General features: G+C 44.5%; 1 protein-coding gene across 7 annotated transcripts in view; it reads left to right on the forward strand.

Moving 5' to 3' along the window:
* CFLAR (CASP8 and FADD like apoptosis regulator) overlaps window positions 1-23,707 on the forward strand; it is a 50,817-nt gene that overhangs the window by 418 nt on the left and 26,692 nt on the right. For 4 of the 7 annotated variants that reach the window (XM_045295322.1, XM_004701744.3, XM_045295350.1 and 1 more), the window contains exons 2-3: window positions 17,953-18,364; window positions 22,462-22,567. In XM_045295322.1, the coding sequence (XP_045151257.1) occupies window positions 18,069-18,364; window positions 22,462-22,567 (402 nt within the window). In that variant the 5' untranslated portion in view covers window positions 17,953-18,068. Of the gene's footprint in view, window positions 1-2,723; window positions 2,743-3,768; window positions 3,857-9,662; window positions 10,006-17,952; window positions 18,365-22,461; window positions 22,568-23,707 lie in introns of those variants that run through there. The other 3 variants (XM_045295342.1, XM_045295333.1, XM_045295328.1) reach the window with 3 other exon arrangements.

Genomic DNA, 23,707 nt, shown 5'->3' on the forward strand with positions numbered 1-23,707 from the left:
GTGCGCCCCAGGGGGCCACTCGCCCGGGCAATCAGCCTGCCCAGCACCCATTCTCCCCGCCCCCGCCCCCCGGTCGCCGTTGGCGGAAACCAAGGGTAGCTTTTGGCGGTGGTGCCCCTGTCTCAGGCAGATTCAAACTAGTGTTGTGCGTTGCTGACTTTCTGGGGTGAATCACACCCAGGGGTGCCACAGTTCTCCTTTCGGGAAGTTGATGAGTGCAAGCACTTGGGATCCACCTCTTTGCTCTTTCCCCGGTGGAAGCACCGGGCGCGTAGACACGTTTACGCTTCCAGGAGGCCAGGACAGTTCGCTTGTGCAAGCAGCTAGAGTTTAAGGGACTTGGTGGCCCAATGCAAGGGAAGTTTATCTTGGAGAAGCTGAGTCGGCTACATGGACTGATGGGGTTTATTAAAGCTCTAGGAGAAACCGGTTTCGCCACTTTTTTTTTCTCATCCGAAGGACAAGTCTGGCTTGTTGGCACTTGCAACAGAACAGAATGTTCCTGTAAACGTTGACAGTGCATCGCAACAGAACAAAGGAACTGAAATTGAAAATAGTTTGTTCTGGAAAGGAGGAAGTGTATATTTAGTTCAAGGGCTCTGACGAACTCAGATATTTGGATTTGTTGACATAAAATCTACCCCATTTTTTGACATTTGAAATAGGGTTTTTTTTGGGGGGTGGGGGAGCATTGTTATGTGGATGAAAATTTACAGATTTTTTTTCTATTTAGCAATGTACAGTATACACATTTTAATAGCTGCTGAGTATCAGAACTCTTCCAACTTCCTCCCTTGGTGCTCCATTTCCATCATCCTCTCTGCCTCTTCATGCTGTTGTTTGGGGACAAATGCTGCCCCACTGGTCCCACATGGTAATTGTTTTAAGGAGTATATTCCTCCTGGATGTTAGTGCTTCCTTTATAGTCCTATCTGTTGTTTGCCTGAAAGGTGATCACTGAATGTGGGTTCACTTCCAGGTGTGAAGTGTGTCTGGGTCATGATCTCAGAAGAGCCCTCAGTCTCTAACATACTAGTAAGTCTGATGTCTTTCTGTTTGTAGTTTTGTGCTACATGTTTCTCCCACTCTGTCCAGAGCTTTTGTTTTTTAAATCATTTTATTGGGGGCTTTTATAATTCTTATCACAATCCATACATACATCCATTGTGTCAAGCACATTTGTACATTTGTTGCCATCATCATTCTAAAAACATTTGCTTTCTACTTGAGCCCTTGGTATCAGCTCCTCTTTTTCCCCCTTCTTCCCCGCTCATGAACCCTTGATAATTTACAAGTTCTTATTATTTTGTCATATCTTACACTGTCCAACATCTCCCTTCACCCACTTTTTGTTGACCATCTGCCAAGGAGGTTAATGTAGATCCTTGTAATCGGTTCCCCCTTTCCACCCCGTCCTCTCTCCACCCTCCCAGTATTGCCACTCTCAGCACTGGTCCTGAAGGGGTCATCTGTCCTGGATTCTGTGTGTTTCCAGTTCCTATCTGTACCAGTGTACATCCTCTGGTCTAGCCAGATTTGTAAGGTAGAATTGGGATCATGATGTGGGGGGCGGGCAGGAAGTATTTAGGAACTAGAGGAAAGTTGTATGTTTCATTGTTCCTACACTGCACCCTGAGTGGCTCTTCTCCTCCCCACAACCCTTCTGTAAGGGGATGTCCAGTTGCCTACAGATGTGTCTTGGGTCCCCAATCTGCACTCTGCGTCATTCACAATGATTTGATTTTTTTGTTCTTTGATGCCTGAAACCTGATCCCTTCTACACCTCGTGATCACACAGGCTGGTGTGCTTCTTCCATGTGGGCTTTGTTGCTTCTCAGCTAGATGGCCATTTGTTTACCTTCAAGCCTTTAAGACCCCAGAACGCTATATCTTTTGATAGCCAGGTACCATCAGCTTTCTTCACCACATTTGCTTATGTACCCATTGATCTTCAGCGATCATAATGGGGAGGTGAGCATTATGGAATGCCAGTTTAATAGAACAAAGTATTCTTGAATTAAGGGAGTACTTGAGTGGAGGCCCAATGTCCATTTGCTACCTTGATATTAAACCTATAAATATATGCACATAGATCTATTTCCCCATCCTCATATATAAATATATTTACATATGTACATGCCTCCTTTATTTAGACCTCTATAAATGCCCTTTGCCTCCTAGTTCTTTCCTCTATTTCCTTTTTCTTTCTTGTCTCACTATCATGCCCAGCCTTCATTTAGGTTTCAGTAATTCCTCTCGGTTACATTACCCTTGATTGTCCAGAAGCTTTTATTATGATTTCAAGCAGAGGGGCTGGTAGTAGAGTAACTGGGCACCACCACCCAGTTCTTCAAATCTTGGGCTAGTGGAGGCTGGAGTTCTCCTGGTCTCTTGTTCCTTTGAGCGAATTGTCTCCTTGAATATTTGATTTTCTTTGCTCTTCTTTGCTCTGGATGAGAAGAAGCCAATAGTTGCATTTTTGATGGCCACTCACATGCCCTTCAGACCCTGTCACTACTCAGCTATGTAGAACATGATCCTTGTGGAGTGTTGTGCCCATTGACCTGAAGGCCCCCTCAAACTGTGTTAATGTATTAATTCTTTGAGTGTTTGTCATTCCTGCCTTTTCCTCTTATACACCGCCCAGTGTTTTCCTTTCCTTTCTACTCCGCATTCGCTCACTGGGGAACATTAACTTGGCTGGAGGGAAAGGAGTGCACTGGAAGGAGAGCTCGGCACAAAGTATGTTTTGTTCTCATGAAAGGAGGGGGGTTTCTGTCTACTACCCAGAGGGAGGTAGCATTTGTCAAGCTACACCAAACCCCAAAGCTAAGCTCACTGCCATCAAGTTGATTCGGACCCGTGGGGACCCTACAGGACAGGGCAGAACTGCTTCTGGGGGTTTCCGAGCCTGTAACTCTTTAAAAGGGGGTAGAAAGCATGGTCTCTTTCCTATTAAACTACACAAGCCACACAGACTGGGAGATCAGCTGGGGCGGGCTTGATGCACTGTAGATAAGAGATTTCAGATAAAGAAGAAACAAATTTTTGGGACTTTCCTTTGGTGCTTCCTCTAATTAACCTTGCAAATCATAAATAATCGTTTTCAAGCCATACAAAACCTTGGCGGGCTCGCTCTGAGTTTGAAAGGGAATCTTAATCTTGTCATTTTTATATGTTATCCATTTTAACACAATTTAACTTGTTTTGTTTATACTTCTGGGATTGAGTCTTCTGATTAATTTCCCCCCCAACACCTTATATCTCACATTTCTGTGTTTGTAACTGAGTTCATTTGCCCTCCCTTTAATATGCTGTTGCTCTTTGAAAGTGAATCCACCTGCCGGTTGTTTGGCCGTAACCTGGGGAGGCTTTCGTGACTGGGTCTCACAGCAGATTGTTGAGAAGGGCAGGCGGCCTCTGGGAAGCTGATCGGGCCACAGGTCTGGTTCCTGGCCGCCCTAACTCCCAAGGGCGTCTTTTACTACAAGTCAACAAGCCCTTCTGAGAATTTTGTGCCCTTCTGAGAATTTCTAAGTTGAGGAGGGGTGGGGTAGAGTGGGGGAGCTCCTCGAACTTGAAATATAAACCTCAAGCCGCATGTGGGGGGCGTGACACCTGGCGGGCTGCACGGAGGCGGCGCGCAGGTGGTCCACCCTCGTTGCCGATAACGCTCTTCTAGTTCCCCGCCCCGCCGAAATGCTTTCCAACGCCAGCGCCCTGGAGCCTCAGGTCTGAGCTTGTCCTGCAGGGTCAGCACAGCTCCTACCTGAAGCCAGATCCAGGGAAAGGGGCCCCGGTGGGAGTCGGCCCGGGAACGCTTTCCGCCCTGGTTCCTGGACCTCGCGCAGCCGTGGTTAAGTATTGGGGCGCTTCGCGGGAGAAGGGCTTTCTACTCCTATAAAGATTAACGTCTCCAGAGCGACTCACAGGGGCAGTTCTACCCTGAGTCAGCTTCGACTTGCAGACAGTGAGTTGGTTTGGGGTTGTTGGTTTGTGGGGTGGGGGCCTCAGCCTGGGCTCCTGGGTGCCAAGGCACTGCCCCCCATCCAGGTAGCAAGTGATTGAATCTCTGGCGTTCAGCTTTCGATTCTTCCTTGAGCCACTTGGGGACTTGCTCAGAACTCTGAGCCTCCTGGGGTATTTCTCTTTGAAATTCCAGGAATGCACTCCATTTGGGGACAGGGTACCCCTGAAATCTGGTGATGGTTTTCTTCGAAGAGCCTTGCTGGCTGATTGATCTCTCCATGGGCTGAAATGCTTCTGCCTTTAATGCCTTATAGTTCCGCGAACCCTTACTGAGTTTCTCAGGGCCAGATGGGTCAGATTCAGAATGTGGACACCCCCACCCCCACCCAAGAACACAATGTGGTTGAGAAAGCTGTTTGAACCCAGCTGGGGAAGTAATGACAGATGACAGAAGGTACTGTGTGCTTACTCATTCTGCCTTACCGTGGGACCACTATGAATTACTGTCCTGAGCCCCACTTCTTAAAATTCACCTCCTGTCTCCTGCCTGGAAGACTTCACAACCTGCTTCCTGGGCTCCCTTCCTCCATACTCTCATATCCCCCAAAGCTGTCTTTGTACTGAACCACAGGATGGCCCTTAACACTCTATTGTTATTATTTTGTCATCAAAAACTAGGGTTTCCCCCCCCATCAAGTTGCTTAGTAATTACTAGGGTGAAATGCATGCACAGTGAATAGAGAAAGCCTCCAGGTGTCCATTCCTTAAAGATAACCAGAAGTTGCAGTTTAGTGTCACTTTCAGACATTTGCACACTCAAATATAATCTTTTTAAGTGAGCTGTATATGTATATGTGTGTATGTCACTTAAAAGATAGAGATCACTTAGTTTTGTTTTTGAGCATATATATATCTTATTGTGATAACTGCAAAGGACACATTTTAAACAAAAGGAACTGGGAGATATTAGGCCACTGGATGTTTCGTGAGCTTAGCTGGACACAATCTATTCAACTTGTTCAAGGTGAGGTCCTCCCAGGCCCCAGGAAGCCCTGCTTAAGGAATTACCCAGCCTCTTATAATCACAAAGGGGTCCTGGTGGAGTAGTGGGATATGTGTTGTGTTCCTAACTCTAAGGCTAGCAGTTCAAAACCACCTGCTCCTCCTAGGGAGAACTATGAAGCTTTCTATCCTATAGTTACAGTCTCTGAAACCCACAAGAGCAGTTATACTCTGTCCTACAGGGTAGCTGTGAGTCCAATCGGCTCGATGGCAGTGAGGTGTTTTGTTTTTGTTTTCAGTTTTATTGGCATATAATCCACATCATAAAATTCAATCATTCATTCACTACATTCAATTTCAGTACATTTAATTATTTTCCTCATGACTAAATCACCTTTAAAATGAGCTGTGTAATCACACTCATTTCTAGTGCTCCCTCCCCCTCACCTTCACTGTTTACTTCCAGCATTCCCTCCCCTCCCCATTTCCTCCCCTACCCCCCTACACCCCTATAGATCCTTGCATCAGTTATTATCTCTGTGCATCTACTCCTTCTGTGCTTCATAAACCACGGTTAAACCCAAAAGAAATAAGAAAGAACAAAACCAAAATGAAGTGGTAAGAACCAAACACTAGCAATATAAAGATAAAAATACCACAATGAGCAGGAGAGAAAAAATCCACCAAGATCCCAAAGCCAGGCAGGAGATCCTTGCACCTACAACAAATTCAGGTTGGGTCTAGAGGAAGGTCAACTGGACAAGTATCAAGTTTTATGCAGCCGAGCAGGATAACAAGGCTTTATGTTTGATAGTAAGACTGTGGCTGGGGGCGGTGGGAGTGGTGGTGAATAAAATGCTGCCAGCAATTTAATCTGACTAGATATTCTTCAGATGGGTTTTGGACTCCCACTGTCCTCCACAGCCGTCCACAAATTGGGTGTTCACAATTTAAGCTGTGATACTTTTCCCTTCGTCATAATTGATTTTTGTACTTGTCCTCTTTAAATCACACAAACTGGTGTGCTTCTTCTGCGTGGACTTAGCTGATCCCTCACTTAGATGCCTTCTTGTTTGAATACAAGCCTTTAAGATCCCTGACACTATTCTGAATGATAGTTGGGCACCATCTTCTCTCTCCACCACACTTTGCTGTAGTACCTTACTTTGCTCACATACCTTGTGATCATTTCATGAAGGCAGCATCAAGCCGGGCCATGTTATCAGAACTTACTGTTCTTGTATTGGGCCTGGCAGTGAGTTTTGGTTACAGTGGCAACCCAAATCGCCCTAAATCAATAGCTTAATGATCTCCTAGAGTTGCAAAAGTTTACTTTCCCAAGCTGCCTCCTGGACCTAACAACTAGGTTCCATCTGCAGCTGCTGAAATCACCAGTGCACCTTTCTTCCTCGTCCGTGGGTTACAAAAGGATGAGTGGGTACTGGGCATGTGCAGTCCTGCTGTCTGCACACTGGGGGCCATCTGTTTAAGGCTGAGAGAGCTGAGGCTGGCGGGCCTGGAAAGACCTACCAGATCCTATGGGAGATGAATCAGAGCCTATTCGTCTTCAAGGGCCTTACTAACAGGTGCCTAACTAACTATGATAGAATAAGAATAATGCCAAGAGAGACTGCAAACATTGCTTCAAAGAAGTGTGAGAGCAAGACAAGCTTTGGGGAGAGAAGCTGTGAAAGACGGATAGAATTTCAACAGGCTGAAACGGAGAAGAGGGAATGGGTTTTTCAAACAGAGGCAAATGCTTGGTCAAATGCCTCTGGATAGAAAAATACTGTCCAGGGAACGCTGAGATGTTTATTTGTCTTACATCGAATTTTGTATTGGACAAAAGTGGGGGGTACTCGTAGGTGCTTGCGCTATGTGTGAGCTTACCTCAGTGAGAATTTAATTTTGGTTAAGATGGAGTGGGCCACTATGTCAGATAACTTTCTTGTTCTGGATTACTCTGCTCTGCTACTGAGTGTGTATCCAATTAGATGACTTGTCTCCTGTATATCTTGGGCCCTTCTCAATGATTCTTTCATTCTCAGTTTCTGTAGCTTGCTTGTAGCTGATCCAAACAATAGAGGCATTTGGGATTTGTGGAGGTTTACCTAAGAACTTTATCAGAGAGACCTTCTTCTTTTAGAACTGGGATCACCTATTGCCTGTGGGCAGCTTGCTACAATTGAAAAGCCTTCCTTATGAAGCCAAATAAATCTGAATGCATGCTCTCAACTACTGGTGCATCAGTCATAGGTAGCACCCCAAATTAGAACGTGTTATGCTTCAGTGTAAGTGCGCGACCTCTAGACTGTGATTGAGTATGTACCTGAAGCAGTCCAGAAAGCAAGAACTACACGATGATTTATCACTACACACTTCTCATTTTCAATGCTTTTTTCAAGGGCAGAGCACACAATCACATTTCATGCACTGTCTCAGGTTTACAGTGCCTACAGCTGGAGGAGAGAAGGCTGGTTCATGGGCCCGGCTGCCTGAATTGTTTGACACCCAGCCAGTATCCATAGACTCCCGACACAAATGGCGGGGGCAGGTGGGCTCTTTTTATGCTCCAGCTGCCCTTTAGATGGCATCATGGACCATGTAACCACGTTTTGTGGTCACACAGAAACTTCTGTGTGACAGTCTCAAGAACTTCCTATTTATATCTCAGTGGGGTTTGCCAGGCACCAGAAAGTTCCAGTTCCTGCTGCTTTCTGCAGTTGACAAGGCAGGTTTCTCTGTATTGCTGCTGCCCAGAGTAATCAAAACCGTATTTGCTTTCACAGTGTGGCTCAACGACGTGACCCTGCTTGTGTCTCACCTGCTGTGTCCTTGCTTCACAGTACAAAGATTAGAAGGTTCAGCATGTCTTTTGGTCCAGATTAAGCCATGGTGGGAACACAATCTTGCTGATGACTGCTTCATGATGACAGGGAAAGTTGTGTGATTTGGAAGGAGCCATGGTGGCATAGTGGGTTAGTGGTGGGCTGCTAACCACACGGTATTCAGTTGGAACCCACTAGCTGCTCCTCGGAAGAAAGATGAAGCTTTCTACTTCCATAAAGATGGACAGCTTGGGAAACCCAAAGAGCTAGTTCTACTCTGCGCTGTACGGTTGCTGTGAGTCAGAATGAACTCAATGAAATCGAGGGGTTTGTGTATGTGTGCGTATGTGCCTGCCTGCACTTAGGACATTGGTTGTTGAAGGCAGAGTTGATGTTATGTAAGAAATGCTGAAAAGCCTGATTACTGTTAGCCACAGTTTACTGTTACCCCTTGGGACGCCAGGTACCAGTTAGATGTGCTAAGTATTTTCATAGAGGTCTGTACATAGTACAGTGGTGGTATAAAGGAGTGACTGCCCAAGTCCATGCAAGGGTTCTGAGTTGCCCCAGTTTGCCCAGGACTGAGGGACAAGACTGTTAGTGCTCCAACTGGGACGGGCCAAGACAAACCATTATGAGTTGGTTGGCCAAGGTATTAAAATGCTGGTCATCAGGGAGCAAAAGAATGAGGGGTTTGACGGCTGGCCCTGAGAGGTTGTGGGGATATAATCCACTTCCAATCTGGAGAGAAAAAGAAAGCAAGGCCATTATTCAGTATCGTCTGTGAAACTCTCTCCAGCCTTTCAGTATTAATGGAGCACCTCCTGAGGGTCAGACACAGGGGTGCCCGCAGGGGATTTAACAGCAATGAAGAAACAGACGCCCTCCTGGAGCCCCTTCCCTGGTGACTCAGGTCAATTAGCTCTCAGAGTAATACCCACCTCGTTCTAGAGCAGTGGTTCTCAACCTTCCCAATGCCGTGACCCTTTAATACAGTTCCTCATGTGGTGACCCCCAACCATAAAATTTTCGTTGCTACTTCCTAACTATAATTTTGCTACTGTTGCGAATCGGGCGACCCCCGTTTGATCCTCAAAGGGGTCGCAACCCACAGGTTGCCAACCGTTGTTCTAGAGGCTGAGACCAGAGTGCATGTGCCAGACTCCTTTAGAGTTACCATGTGAATCGCCAGTGTCAGTTGCCATAGCGTTGACACCAACGACGCATGCAAACCAAGAAGTTGGAAATTCGATTCCACCCAGTGGTGCCTCAAAAGAAAGGCCTGCTCTTGTTCTTCCCCAAAACCAGCCATGAAAAACCCTTGGGAGCACAGTTCTACTTGGACCCAACTGGGCTTGCCATGAGGATATGCACCAAGTTCAGCCAATTAGAAGCATTCAGCCAGGGTTTGCAAAGAAGTAAGGCTGAGGCCAGTACTTTGCTGCTTCTCTCGTTTTTCGGCGGGCAAGCATGGTGGTGGTGACGTGGTGGAGCCTGGCAGCACTCTTCAGTGGCAGCTTCTTACTCTTTACAGGTTCTGTGAGTGTCGGTGGCAGGGTGGTGAGGGCTAGGCCACTTCTGATCTCTGGGTCACTCCTAATGCGGGCTGTTCTTGAGTGCCGTGCTCCTGGGGGCAACCTTCCGATTGCCCTCCTGCCTGACTGCAGCAATGCCTTTCTGAGAGCCCAAGCTCTTTTTGAGGCCATGTCTTTCCTAGAAGCTCATTGAGAACCCCTTTCCCCAGCCCTTTAGCAGTTGTGTAAGCACTGGTATTCGGTGTCTTTCCACAGGAAACAATATCTGGAGTGGTTTCTGCTTCCAGCAGCTGACCGACTCCCCTTCCGTTAGCCAGTGCTGTGAAAGGCCCGGGTGACTCGGGTCTGAATAATTTTTGGAGCACCCTTACACTTCAACTACAAAAATGAACCCATGATGAAGACTGGAGGCTTTGTGTGGGTGCGGAAAGGAGGAGGGAAATATTTGGTAATACAATTACAATCTCTTTCTGAGACCTCTGTGGAAAGTCTTGAGAGGAGGAGTTGCAAAAGGGGGAACTCCTTAAAGTTAAACGTCAGTTTTGCCTGTGTGGGCAAGTGAGTGGCTTAGGATTAAGTATCAGAAACCGAAAAAAGGAAAAAGAATTGGCCTTGGATAGCCCGTTGGTCCATTGCCTGAGAAAGTGAAGCCCGGAGACCCTTCAGAAGAGGTAAGTGCTGTGCTGAGCTCGGGAGCTGAGGCAGCGTGTGTGATGGTAACACTGATGGAAGGCACCCTCTGACAGGGCTCTGAAAGGCACTTAATCATCTACTTCCCTGCCCATCTCTTGTACCGGGTACAAAAAAATCTGATCTGTTCTTTTTGAGGCTACTTTGGGGATAGCTTTGTGCTTTCTTTTCCTGAAGTTTGTCTACCCAGATGCAAGTGTGTAAAATCCTACGCGATCATTCCAAAGGGACATGTTATGTTTTTCTTCTCACCGGTTATTTGTTTCACGAAATCCTTGTTAATAGTGTTTGTAAAGATGGCGTGAAGATGTGATCGAGAGAGTTTTTTTCAGTGTTTCAAATCTACAGGGTTTTTTGTTTGTTTATTATTGTTTTCTAATTTTATTATACTATGGTCAGAGAAGGAGCCCTGATGGTGTTGTGGGTTATTTCTTGGGCTGCTACATTTGAGGTTGGCTGTTCAAACCCACCAGCCACTCTGCAGGAGAAAGATGAGGTTATCTGGCCCTGGGAAGACTTACAGCCTCAGAAACCTGTACAGGGTTGATGAGTTATAATCAACTGGGTTTGGATCCGTTTGATGTGTGGTCAGAGAATGTGGCACTGGGACTGTCTTTTAGCATCTGTAGGCGCATCACCCAGGGTGATGGCATGTCAACTGGTCTAGGCCATGCTTTTCAGTGGTTTGACAGGTGTTTTATATAGTCATCCTCCATTCTGGATCTGAGGTGAGCAACCAATCAGTTGAAAGGAGAGTTTCAAAAAAAAAAAGAAAGAAAAAAAGGAGTTTCCTTGGAGGTTGACCTACATCCAATGTATTATAGATATTTTGGCAAAGCTTGCCTTCCTTCTTAATCCTACATCCAATTCATAGCCTCTTACTTCTGGCCCTTGGGATGTGAACCAGCTGCTTGCCATCTGAACTGCTGATTTGGGGCTTGGCAGCCCCTGCAGCCCCTGGGTCAGGAGGGTCTGCAATCTTACTCTTGCTTCAAGGATTTGGGACTTGCCATCTTCCACAACTGTGTGTGCCATTACTTTGAAATCAATCTCTCTCTATATGAAGAAAAAGAATACAAATTTAGTTATATTCTCTCTATAGTCTTTCTAAAAATTTGTTTTACTGTGGTTAAAAAAATTATGGCAAAATGTTTGCCAGTCTCACATTTTTTACATGCACAATTCAGTGATGTGAATCACATGCATAATTTTGTACAACCATTGCCACAATTCATTTCCAGATTATTCCAGCACCATGAATAGAAACTCAATGTCCCCCACGTGATGAATTCTTCTTTCTCCTTCTCTCCTAGTTCTGGTAACTATTGATCAACTTCAGTTTCTATATACCTGCCCATGTAAGTGGTCTTGTACAATGTTTGTCCTCTTGTGTTTGACATTTCACTCAGGATAATGTTTTCAAGGTTTATCCATGTCATAGCATGTCTGAGGACCTCATTTTTCTTTATGGCTGAATAATAAATATCCCATTGTATGTTTGGGACTTCAAAAAGTTCATGAAAGATGAAATTAAAAGACAAGATTGTTCTTGACTTTTGGAAAAGCCTTTTGTATTTACTCTATAGTTTTTATCCATTAATCTCTTTGTGGCCATTCAGGTTCTTTGTCCCTTTTGGCTATTGTGAAGAATGCTATAATGACCTTGATGCCAAGTTTCTGTTTGTGTTACTGCGTTCACTTCTTTGGGGCACATGCTACTGTTGTGTGCACTGTTGGTTTGATTCTGACTTACTGCAACCCTATCTGACAGAAAATAACTGCCCTGTAAGACTTCCTAAACTGGCATGTTGCCAGGCACAGACCACTAGGTCTTTTCTGCTCTGGCTTCATTGGGGAAGTCCAACCTTTGGTCTTTTGTACCACCTGCAGTTCAGCAGGTCAGCAGTTCAGATGGCAAGCGGCGGGTTCACATCCCAAGAGCCAGAAGTAAGAGGATGATGAGTTGGATGCACAATTAAGAAGGAAGGCAAGCTTTGCCAAAATATCATTTTTGGGTGTGTGCCCACTTGGTACTCTTATCTGGTCACATTCCTGAAGTCAGGATTTTCACTGTGTGTCTCTGTGTGGGCAACCACAATTTTTTACACATTCTCTATTGCTGGGTCTCTCAACCTTGGCACTACTGGCATTTTTGGATCAGACAATTCTTTGTGTGGGAAGTTAGGCAATGTGGGAAGTTTAGTAGGACTCTGGCTTCTACTCATCTCACTGCCATGAGTCAATACCAACTCACCAGTGACCCCTTGTGCGTTTCTGAAACCACAACTGTTTATGGGAATAGAAAGCCCAGTCTTTTCCCTGAGGAGCAGCTGGTGGTTTCGAACTGCTGACCATGTGGAATGCAGCCCAACGTGTAACCACTATGCCACCAAGGCTCCTATTAGATACCAGTTATACCCCCTCAGTTATGACACCCAAAGCTAACTCCAGACAGTTGTCATATGCCCCCAGGGAGACAATCAGCCCAGGTTGAGAAGCTGATCTAGCCTGTTATATTGCAGCTATTTCCTTGAGAGCTTAAAGATGCTTCTTTTAAACTCAGATGTAGGCTGGGAATTATGTTGGTTTCTGCTGCCATGGTGATTTTTATTTTTGTGCAAAGTAATTTTTAAGTATGAGCTCACCTTCCTTTCCACAGAAGTTATTCCTTAGCTGTCTCCGGTGGCCTGGGTTGTTAAGAGGCCTTACGGGTGGTTTTATGTTTTCCCTGTAGTTACGATGGATCTCCATGAGTAATTTTGTGTGCATTTCCTGATGATTTCCTTAACCCACCATGTACTATTTGGACCCTATGTTAACTTTTCCCTCCCATATTCCTCTTCTTCAAGTACCTCACACCTCCAAATAACCATGAACTGTCCCCCCCCCCCCCCCCCACCACTTTGCATTGCTATTTTGCTGTCTCTGCTTGGCCGGGTTCGGCATGTGGATCTGTCATTTTCCTTTTGATATTTCCCCCGATGGTGCCAGATGCTACCACTGAGTCATCTGCATTTTCTGCCAAACCATCCTCCATTAGCTCAGGGGAAGACAGCAGGCAAGCTCTCTTGCTGAGTGTGCGTGACTGGCAGAAAACCGTTTGGGGTTTTTGATGGTTAGAAGAGAGGAACTGAACAGATCATGTGTCTTTAAAGGATTATCTCATTTTCTGAACTCTCGGTGGCATTGTGATGATCTTACTTAATGAATCCCCAAGGTTAGATTTATTGTTTAAAAAAAAGGGAATTAAACATTGCATTTCTAGCAGTTCTGTTTGGCTTTCTCAAATGTGTCTGGTGAATTTGGGTAATAGCCCATTCATTTTTGTGTTTAGTGACCTCTTACTTATTTTCCTTTTTCTAAAATAGATGACTTTTATAGGTTCATTGGTAATAACAACTACTAACCACATTGTGACTTTAAGTGAAAAGAAAAATGAACTTGCTCTCTTTTGCATGGAAACTGATTACTGTATATAATTTTACCACAAAAACTGCATTAAAAATGTGCTGAAAAACAGCTTATACACGAGTATATATGGTAGGTTAAAGTACTGTGAGCTTCTTGTAAGCAGAGTATAGAGTTAGGCTTACCTAAACAGTTATAATTAGTATTCACCTTTCTGATTGAAAACAAGTAACCAATTTTTCTACTTTTGTTGAGCAGTCATTTAAGTAAGTTTCATTTCACAAAAGTACATGTTTATGTGGCTTCAATGAGATGGGCACAGGATTAGAATAACCACAGCAGTACTAATTAGCCTATCTACATTAGGTAGAATATCTATTTTCAATAAGAGTGCAGGTGAGTCTAAATATAGGTATTTAGACTAGTTAGTTGTAGGAAGGCCAGTATTAATGGTATGGATGAGTGATCTTTTTAAAATTCTTAATAAAAGAAAATTTTCATTTGAATATAACTTTCTTACACTTAGCCCCGGAAGTACTTTTCATATTTCCTGTGGTAGAGTGCTCCGGGGCGGCAGAAAAACTGTGCCGGTAGCAGTTTCTGCCATGGGGTGGTATGCTGAGAGTCAAGGGCCTCTCGTACCTCCACACGACTCCACCTGAAGAGGTGATGGGGATTTGACAAGCCCTGTTCGGCTGTGGTGGCAGGTCCTCTGAACAGTCATGATGAAGTCGTGAAAAGAACCCGGGACTTAGCTGCAGGACTTTAACATAGGATAGTAACTGGGGAGACGGGGCAGGCCTCTTTTCTTTCATTCCTGCCGAGGAGGAGATTCCTTTTGCTAAATTTACGTAAGACCACAGGCAGAGTCTCCGAGAGTTAGCCCCCAGGAAGTCTGCTTCTTTAATCTCGTCAGCCTTTCCTCTTCTTCCCACTGAGGTCATTTGTGTGTCCCCCCCCCCCCACTGTGTTTTCCATTCTGGGAAATTCTGACAAAGGTCATGGGTTTTTTTTGGGAGATGAACTTCAGTCTCTCTTTCTTTTTCTTTGGATTAATAGTCAGTCTGACTACTAAAGAGATCCCTTTCTGTAGACATTTCCCAGGCTGTGGGCTTTCTTTTTACTCTTTTAATAAAGTCTTTTAATGTACACAAGTGTTTTCTTTTTAATGAGTCCTACTCCGCTCTTTTATCTTCCACGGAGGGTGTTTCATTCCCCCCCAAACTCCAAGCTCACTGCCACTGAGTCGATGCTGACCCTAAGAGACCCCCTGTGGATGTCCGAGACTAGCTGTTGATGGGAGTAGAGAGCCCGGGCTCTCCTCTGCGGGGCTGCTGGTGGTTTCCAACGGCCCACCATGCAGTTTGCAGCCCAACCTGTAACCATTCCACACCACAACACACCGCCAATGAACCATTAACCCAGTTACGGTCTCTATCGTTTTACCTATTCTGGATTGCATATGCAGAAAAACATTAACACACAAACAAAACCAATCAGAATAACAAAGTAAAACACATAAAACACTCAATCAAAAAGAAAGCAGAAAATATTAAAAACTAGAACATATTTAAAAGGATCATAAGGGAGATCAAATGATAAGGGGTTAAATTTTAAGCTAACTGCATCTGCAGTAATCCACTCTCGAATACATTCAGCATGATAGCAAGGCAATTCACATCCCTGATCCATAGTCAGAGGGGAATAACCAAGGACTTAATCCACGGTTCTTTTCTTTTTTTTTTCTACCACATGTATTTTCCCTTCACTTTTTTTTTAACTGAAGCAACTTTAAAATAGGTCAAAAGAGGGATGAAATGAGAAATACTGCATTTTGACATGCCTTAATTGAATTTATACTGCTCTGATAACAGAGTTATTGACATCTCTTAACTATGATAAGAGGGGGATTTACCCGAGGCTTAATCCATGTATGGGCCCTGTAAGTGGATTTCCACTTCCCTTCCATTGTCATCCATCCATAGCCTTCTGCAAACCAGGTGCTCATAATTTAAGTTCTGATGCCATTGCCTCCTTTAGATTTGGATTATATTATTTAAATTCCTTGGATCACACAGGCTGGTGTGCTTCTTCCGTGTGGACTTAGTTGACACTCCACTGAGAGGACTGCTTGTTTTAAAACAAGCCTTTGAGATGCCAGATGCTGTTAATTCTGATAGCTGGGCACCATCTAGTTTCTTCACCACACTTTACTATAGTACCCATTATCTTTACTGATCACTTTATGAGGTCAAGCATCAGGCAGGGTCAGAATGCACATCTTCTCTTTCATGTTCTTTTTTTTTTTTAACATTTTATTAGGGGCTCATACAACTGTTATCCCAATCCATACACACATCAATTGTGTAAAGCGCATTTGTACATCGTTTCTCAAAACATTTTCTCTCCATTTAATCCCCCGACATTAGGTCCTCATTTTTCCCCTCCCTCCCCGCTCCCCCCTCCCACATGAGCCCTTGATAGTTTATAAATGGGTATTTTGTCTTATCTTGCCCTGTCCGATGTCTCCCTTCATCCACTTTTCGGTTGTCTGTCCCCCGGGGAGGAGGTCACACACAGTTCCATGTAATCGGTTCCCTCTTTCCTACCCATTCTCCCTTTACCCTCCCTGTTTTGCCACTCACACCACTGGTCCTATAGGGCTCATCCGCCCTGGCTCTTTCATGTTCTTAGGAAAGTTTTCTTCTATCTACTCTGAAAATTTTCTCTCCTTTTTGAAAATTGGTCTCCTCTTGTTCTGGAATTCCAATAACATGTAGGTCATTACTCTTAATTGTGTCTCACATTAATTCTTAAGCTTTCTTTGACATTTTTTATTCTTTTTTAAAAAGTACCTTTATTGGGGTCTCTTACATCTCTTATCACATTCATCCAGTGTGTCAAGCACGTTTGCACATATGCTGCCATCAGCACTTTCAAAGCATTTTGTTCCCGCTTGAGCCCCTGATATCAGCGCCCCCTTTCTTCCCCCACATCCCCTGCATTTTTTGTTCTTTATGTCTTATTGTTCCCCTAGCAGATTAGTATTGAAACATTATGCTGTTGTGTTTGCACTTTAATTGGTGATTATATGCTGGTGTGTTCTTAGGCACTCACCACCTGCCTGCTGGTGGACGTGACAGAATTGTGAGTGTGTGACGGGTTCTCCACTCACTGTTGTATAGCACAGTTGAAGGAAGGGTTGCCTGCTGTTGCCTGCTGTTTCTTGATGACCAGGTGGCACAGGATAAGGTAGTGACCCTTGCCCCAGGTGTGTCTGGGCTATGTCAGCATGCCTTTTGTCTCCTTTTGGGTGGGATGAGAAAAAATAAACAACAAAAAACAGCAAAGAAAGAAAAACAGTAGGGAACAGCAGGCAAACAACAGAGAGGGAAAAAATTAAAAACAAGGAATGATTAAAAAGAAAAAGTATAACAAGCAAAACTAGGGAGAGGGAAAACAGAAGGAAATGAATAAAGGAAAAATTAAGAGAAAAAAATAGAAGAAAGGTAAGGGAAAAAGAAAGGAAACCAGAAAACAGAGTAAGAAAGGATAAAACAAATAACAGAAGGGAAAGAAAAGGAATAAAACAAAGGAGAAACCCTGGGGGTGTGGCATCTGGAATGGGTTGACCCTGTGCTCTTTGGAGGAGGGGTGAGATGATGGGACACTGTCCAAGGTGGCATTCCTGCCAGCCTGAATATTGTATGGGGTCAAAATACCTGATCCAGAAGTAGTTCACTTTGGCTTGGGTGGCAACTGAGGTCAGCATGCTTGTCCCTGGGAGAAACTCTTGGGCCCAGAGGGCAATGGGAGGCAAGTCAGCTGGTTAAGGAAGGAGTTCTTGCCCATCCAAGGGTGGCCAGGGAGTCAGCCTTGCGTGTTCTGCTGGTCTGGTGAGGTGGAGGTCACCAGCCTACAGAAGTAGGAGTGCATCCGGAGCCTGGCCCATGGGGGGTAGGGTGGTGGTGGTGGTATGGCTCTGACCTGGGGCACAGTAAGACTTCAGGAGGGTTGGGGTGGGGGTGGGGGTGGTTGTTACTGGTTGTTGGGTAGGTGAGGGTGGAAGACTGGGTATACTTCTGGTCACTGAGAGAGTATGGTGAACAAGGGAGAAATCCACCTTTCTGGTCACCAGCCAGTTGTGTGTGTTTCTGTTGTCAGACCACTGCCTAAATTGAATGCTTCTTGCGACAGTTCAAGATGGTTGCACTGCATCAGGCCAGCTGACAACTCACCCTTCCGTCTCTACTCTAACCACTTTTTTCTTTCCTAGTCAGTATTCTGTGCACATCTCTGCCGTTTCCTCTGACCTCAAGGATCTATGATTATCAACCATATTTGCTTCATTTGGTCTCTCGTGTCTTGTGGTAGACTGTAGCTGGTCTGTGTAGCATGCTAGTCCACAATCTGCCTAGTCCACCATCTGGCTGAATGTCTCCATTAATTAGAAGATTTATGTTTGGTGTCAGGAGTGGGATACGATAATTAGATTTTAAAACATTCCTTTTTAATCACAGAACTCCTGTACTGGAAAGGATTCCAAGAGAAATGAAGAGAACCATAAGAAGTGAAGTCAGTAGCTTCAAGATTTTCTATTGAAAGGACTGGTGTTTTATTGCTGCAATTCCTTGGGATGACTCTGTACCAGGTACCTGCTGCCGTCATCCATCAAGTTGAAGAATCACTTGATGAAGATGAGAAGGAGATGCTTTTATTTTTGTGTCGGGATGTTGCTACTGATGTGGCTCCACCCGATGTCAGAGACCTTTTGGATATTTTAAGTGAGAAAGGTAAGCTGTCTCCTGAAAGCTTGGCTGAGCTGCTGTACCGAGTCAGGCGGTTTGACTTGCTCAAGCGGATCTTGAAGATGGACAAAGCAACAGTGGAGGTGCTTCTGCTCAGGAACAATCACCTTGTTCCCGACTATAGGTAATTCGTTAACTCCTCAAAAGGCTGGACTGGTAGGAGGGAGAGGGAGGTAGCCTAGCCTCTACTGAATGTCACAAGAACAGTAGGAAAATCAGCTTACTCTAACCACCTCATCTAACTTTCATATGGTGGTGCTTCATTCTTTGGAATTCTTTGGATTTGTAGAAATGTGTCTCCTCACAGGAATTGTATAGATCGGAATGTGCAAGGGACAGATCAAGTGGGCTTGTCTTCTGATAGAATATCAAGAAATGGAGAGGGGAGTGGTTATTCTGGGTTGAATACAGAAACAAATTCATAGATACTCATAGGTGTGTAAGAGAGAACTTGATATCAAAGAGCAATTGTACATTCAGAAAACATCCCAGCCCAGTCCAGATCAAGTCTACAAGTCCAATATTACCCTCTATGTTGCTACTAGTCCATAAATTCCTCTTTAGACTCATGCAGCCATGCAATGACGCAGAATGCAGGAAGATCACAGGCCAGTGGGTGGAAGGTCTTGTGGAAGAGTCTCAGCACTGGTATGGGTCGCCACGTGGCTCCTCCAGCTCCAGGACTGGCTCTATCAACATATAGCTCCATGTGGCTTGTCAACAGGAATGTCTCTTAAGGAGTGTGTCTGTTCCACCTCTAGGGAGCTATTTATCTCCATCGCACCTCCAAATGAGGGGTCATCAAGCTGCGACCTGATTGACAGGCTAGACTCCACCCCTTCGCAAGTTGACAAGAGATTATGTAACTACCACAGCCCACCCCTTGTCAACTTGACACTATACACAACTCGTTAGCCATACATAATTTTTAACAAAACAATAATAAAATCATATCTGTACCTAACAGGATACAACTAAAATGCATACAATTTAAAAATGTGCCATCCTTATTTAAACATAATAATCTATAAGTGAACAACACAACAATATTCTATGCCTAACAATTGCAGTTAAGTGAACACCTACACCTTAATTCTATGAATATATTCCCCCACCTATGAAAGTCTGTAAGCCAGACATTTCATACCCTTATCCTCCCAATTTTGGTATCCAAATTTCTATACTGTCCACTTACATCAACCCAGTGCTCTGAGGAGACAATCCTAATCTTTGATGTGAAGACTCTTCACTCCAGTTGGAACCTTGTGAAGTCTGTATCTATAAGCAAAGGCAAATCAGGACAGGACAGGCCGTCCACAAAGTCAGCAGCAATATGCACCAGTTCATAGGCTCAAAAATCTTCTCTTCATCTGGTTAGGTTCTGGTCAACTCAGTGTAGGCTGCCTCACCAGGGTGCCCATTGGTTACCTTGCCTTTAGACCAATGTCCCATCACAAATTCTCAACAACCCTAACCCCCTTGGGCTAGGTCATGCCATAGGCTCAGGTTCCACACAACTCTATAAACTTCAGACCAGCCAACCCACTCTCATCTTCTCTAGTTCCTGTAAAAAAGGTCCACAGATGTCAGTGGCCAGACTCAACCTGTCTCTTTATTGCTTCATTTCTCCCACTTCCACTCAATAAGTGGATCCAGTTATCACCTAGCAATGTGTAAACACATTGGACTGTTAACTGCAAAGTTAGCAGTTTGAACCCACCAGCTATTCCATGGGAGAAAGATGAGGCTTTTCACCCCTGTAAAGATTTACAGCCTGAGATACCCATAGGGGAAGTTCTACCCTGCCCTATAGGGTCACTATGATTCAAAATTGGTTCAATGGAGGTTTTTTCCCTTCCAGAAAATGGTTATTTGCGATCATTAACTGTATCTCAATGAATAAGTGAGGTTGTGCTCTCCTTTTTTATGTTTCCTTGCTGTGGTGATGGAGAATGAGGCTGGGCAGCGGATTTCATTCATTCATCTGTTCAGTAGACGACACATGCTAGGTGTTCTGGTTAGCGCTAGGGAAAAATGAGTGAAGACTCTCCTATCCTCAGGAATCTTATAGCTTATTAGGGGAAAGTCTTCTAAGCAGTGATTGTACAGTGTAATGGTAATGATGCCAATCACGAGGTCTCCTAAGAGACTGATGGAAGGCGATGTAGTCGCCATCTGGAATCAAGGTGAGTCAGGAAGGGTTTTCTATACAAAGACATTTACGGTCAGAATCCTCCTGATCCAGATGCCCTTTCCCCTTCGAGTTCAGGAATGGGGCAAGGTATCCCAGTATTTCCTTTTGTTAGATACTCAGAGGATGGTCGCTGGACCAGCAACATTAGCATTACCTGGGAGCTTGTTGGGAGTCCTGGTGGCTCTGTGGGATAAGCCTTGTTCATCTAACCACAGGTTGCCAGTTCAAACCTCTCGCCTGCTCCTTGTTAAAAAGATATCTGCTCCCATAAAGGGTTAGTCTCAGAAACTATACCTCAGGTCGTTCTGAGCAGGAATGGACTTGACGACAGCAGGTCTGGTTTACTTATTTAGTGAGCTTATTAGAGAAGCTGATTCAGGCCCCACACTAGACATACTTAATCAGGGAATGCATTCTAACAAGATGCCTAAGTGACTTTGGTACACATACAAGTTTGAGAAACTGTGCCTTTAGAACATTACCATGAACTGCAACAACTGACTGTCTTGGGCAGAAACTTCCAGGGTATGGAATTAATCTGGAATTAACCAGACCTTGAGAATACTCCGGGCTAATATTACACCTTCTCTTTGGGGTCAGTGGACTGCTAAATGGAGAAGTCAAAGTCATTTTGAATTCTGCTTCTGACTTTTATGTTATTCATTGAGGTTCTTAACTCATTTCAAAAAATTTTTTGAACTGTAAACATGTGAAAAGATGTTCCAATTTATTATTCATTGGGGAACTGCAAATTAAACCACAATGAGATATCATTACACACCTGTTAAAAAATACTTCCCCTTAATTCAATTCTGAAGCATAGTGACCTATGTGTGTGTTATAGGGGTTTTTTTGTTTTTGTTTTTAATTGGGGGCTCACACAGCTCTTTTCACAATACATACATCCATTGTGTCAAGCACATTTGTTGCCATTATCATTCTCAAAACATTTTCTTTCTACTTTAGCCCTTGGTGTCAGCTCCTCATTTTTCCTCCCCTCCCTCCTACTCCCTTCCTCGTGAACCCTTGAAAATCTATAAATTATTATTTTCATGTCTTACACTGACCAATGTCTCCCTTCACCCACTTTTCTGTTGTCCGTCCCCCTGGGACAGGGTTATATGTGGATCATTGTGAGCCATTCCTCCTTTCTCTCCTCACCTTCCCCTTCCCCTCCTGGTATCACCACTCTCATTATTGGTCCTGAGGGGTTTATCTGCCCTGGATTACCTGTGTTTCCAGCTCTTATCTGTACCAGTGTACATGCTCTGGTCCAGCTGGATTTGTAAGGTACAATTGGGGTCATGATAGTGGGGGGGAGGAAACATTAAAAAACTAGAGGAAAGTTGTATGTTTCATCAGTGGTATACTGCACCCTGACTGGCTCGTCTCTTCCTTGTGATCCTTCTGTAAGGGGATGTCCAATTGTCTACAGATAGGCTTTGGGGCTCTACTCCGCTCCCCACCTCATTCACAATGATATGATTTTTTTGTTCTGGGTCTTTGATGCCTGATACCTGGTCCCTTCGACACCTCGTGATCACAGGCTGGTGTGCTTCTTCCATGTGGGCTTTGTTGCTTCTGAGCTAGGTGGCCGCTTGTTTACCTTCAAGCCTTTAAGACCCCAGATGCTATACATTTTGATAGCCAGGCACCATCAGCTTTCTTCACCACATTTGCTTATACATCTGCTCTGTCTTCAGCGACGGTGGAGTTGACGGATTCTTGAGATCAACTTTGTCCTCTGAGAGTTGTTTTCAGACCTAACTTGGAAGGGGAGGTCCCACCTTCTATTTGAAAACAGGAAAAAAAGATAAAGTTCCTTGTTTAGTCCCATAAGGTCTTTCCTGGGACTGAATGAGGCCTTTTGCTTTGTGAGGCGCACATTCACATGCCCCAAACCAAGGAACAAGATCACTCTTTTGACCAGTTATTGGCATCGCAGACTCACGGACTTGGCATTCTCACTAAAAACAAAGACGTAAATTTATTAAAAACTTCTTCCCACCCCACTTTCTGGCTTACAGAGTGCTGTTGACAGAGATCAGTGAAGATTTGGGCAAGTCTGATGTGTCTTCATTAATCTTCCTCATGAAGGATTACACAGGCCGAGGAAAACTATCAAAAGACAAGGTGACTGTCTGTTTCTTGGTTCACACTCCTAAGCGCCTCGGAGAAATCGGAGGCCGCGCTGTACAGAATGAGGAGAGGGAGGCAGGCAGTCTGCGCTGGGTGAGTGGGAGTCACTACCGGGGCAGGAAGGCCCACACTGGGGACGAAGGAAGGCGAGAAGAAAATGCACTTTCCATTAATCACATGAATGGAAGAAATCTGGTTTACGGATTGAGAGGAAATAGGGTAGTATCTTCTGGTGTGGCTGTATTTCTCTCATCCTTGTATTCTATACTTCTGGAAAATCCATGGCCCTGGCTTATTCACTAGTTTCCCCTGGTTTGACAGAGCATCTGCTGGGTGAGAAAGTCCCATATTCTCAAAACAAAACAAAACCAAAAAACACCACCAACCAAGAAAGTCCCATCTTCACATGCTTAATAGAAAGAAGTGTGAGAGGTACAAGTATCTCTAGTCTTGTCTCCCTCCTGCCATCTCCTTTCTTCAGTTAGTCAAGGTCAGCGTGAAGGCTGCAAGTGGAGGCAGAGGGAGGGGGACTGATCTAACTGGGAAGGGGCTAAGGTCGAGATCTGGGGCTGAGAATTATGTAAAGGTGATTGTTGCGGGGATGTTGTGATTGCTAGGAGAGCATGTAAATTCCAGTTGATCTTATTGGTGTCGCGGACTTGAAGGCAAGTCAGGAACCAGCTGGGCTTCTCAGTGGTTGGCTTGGTCGCAAAGGTCTCTGGAAACCATTATTTGAGTTTCCTCATGTTCCGTAATGACAGCAGTTTCATTTGTGGAATTTGGATGCCCCACCGTTAGTTGCAAATCGGTAAGGAACATATAAAACAGAATTTTGATTTTGCTGTGTCCTGACCAACTTCTCTTCCAGTCATTTATATCTACATAGGTATTTGATTATAATGTTTATGCTTTTAGAGGTACATAAAAAAACACTTGATATATTTAGAGACAGTGACCAAACAGAAGGGAAGTAACATTAGAAGCAATACCTGTTTTTGAAATGTCGACCTTTCACAATCCCTGTGATCTGGGGTCAATGAGTTACAGAATGTGCTGGTCCCGACATACCTTTGCCTCCTCATGATCCTCCTGAGTCAGAGGAGTTGGAATGTCCAGTATAAATCCAAATATTTT

Source organism: Echinops telfairi, unplaced genomic scaffold (genome assembly GCF_000313985.2).
Source record: "Echinops telfairi isolate 266 unplaced genomic scaffold, ASM31398v2 ScPeMD7_3;HRSCAF=10, whole genome shotgun sequence".
In the NCBI taxonomy this organism is placed as follows: Eukaryota; Metazoa; Chordata; class Mammalia; order Afrosoricida; family Tenrecidae; genus Echinops; species Echinops telfairi.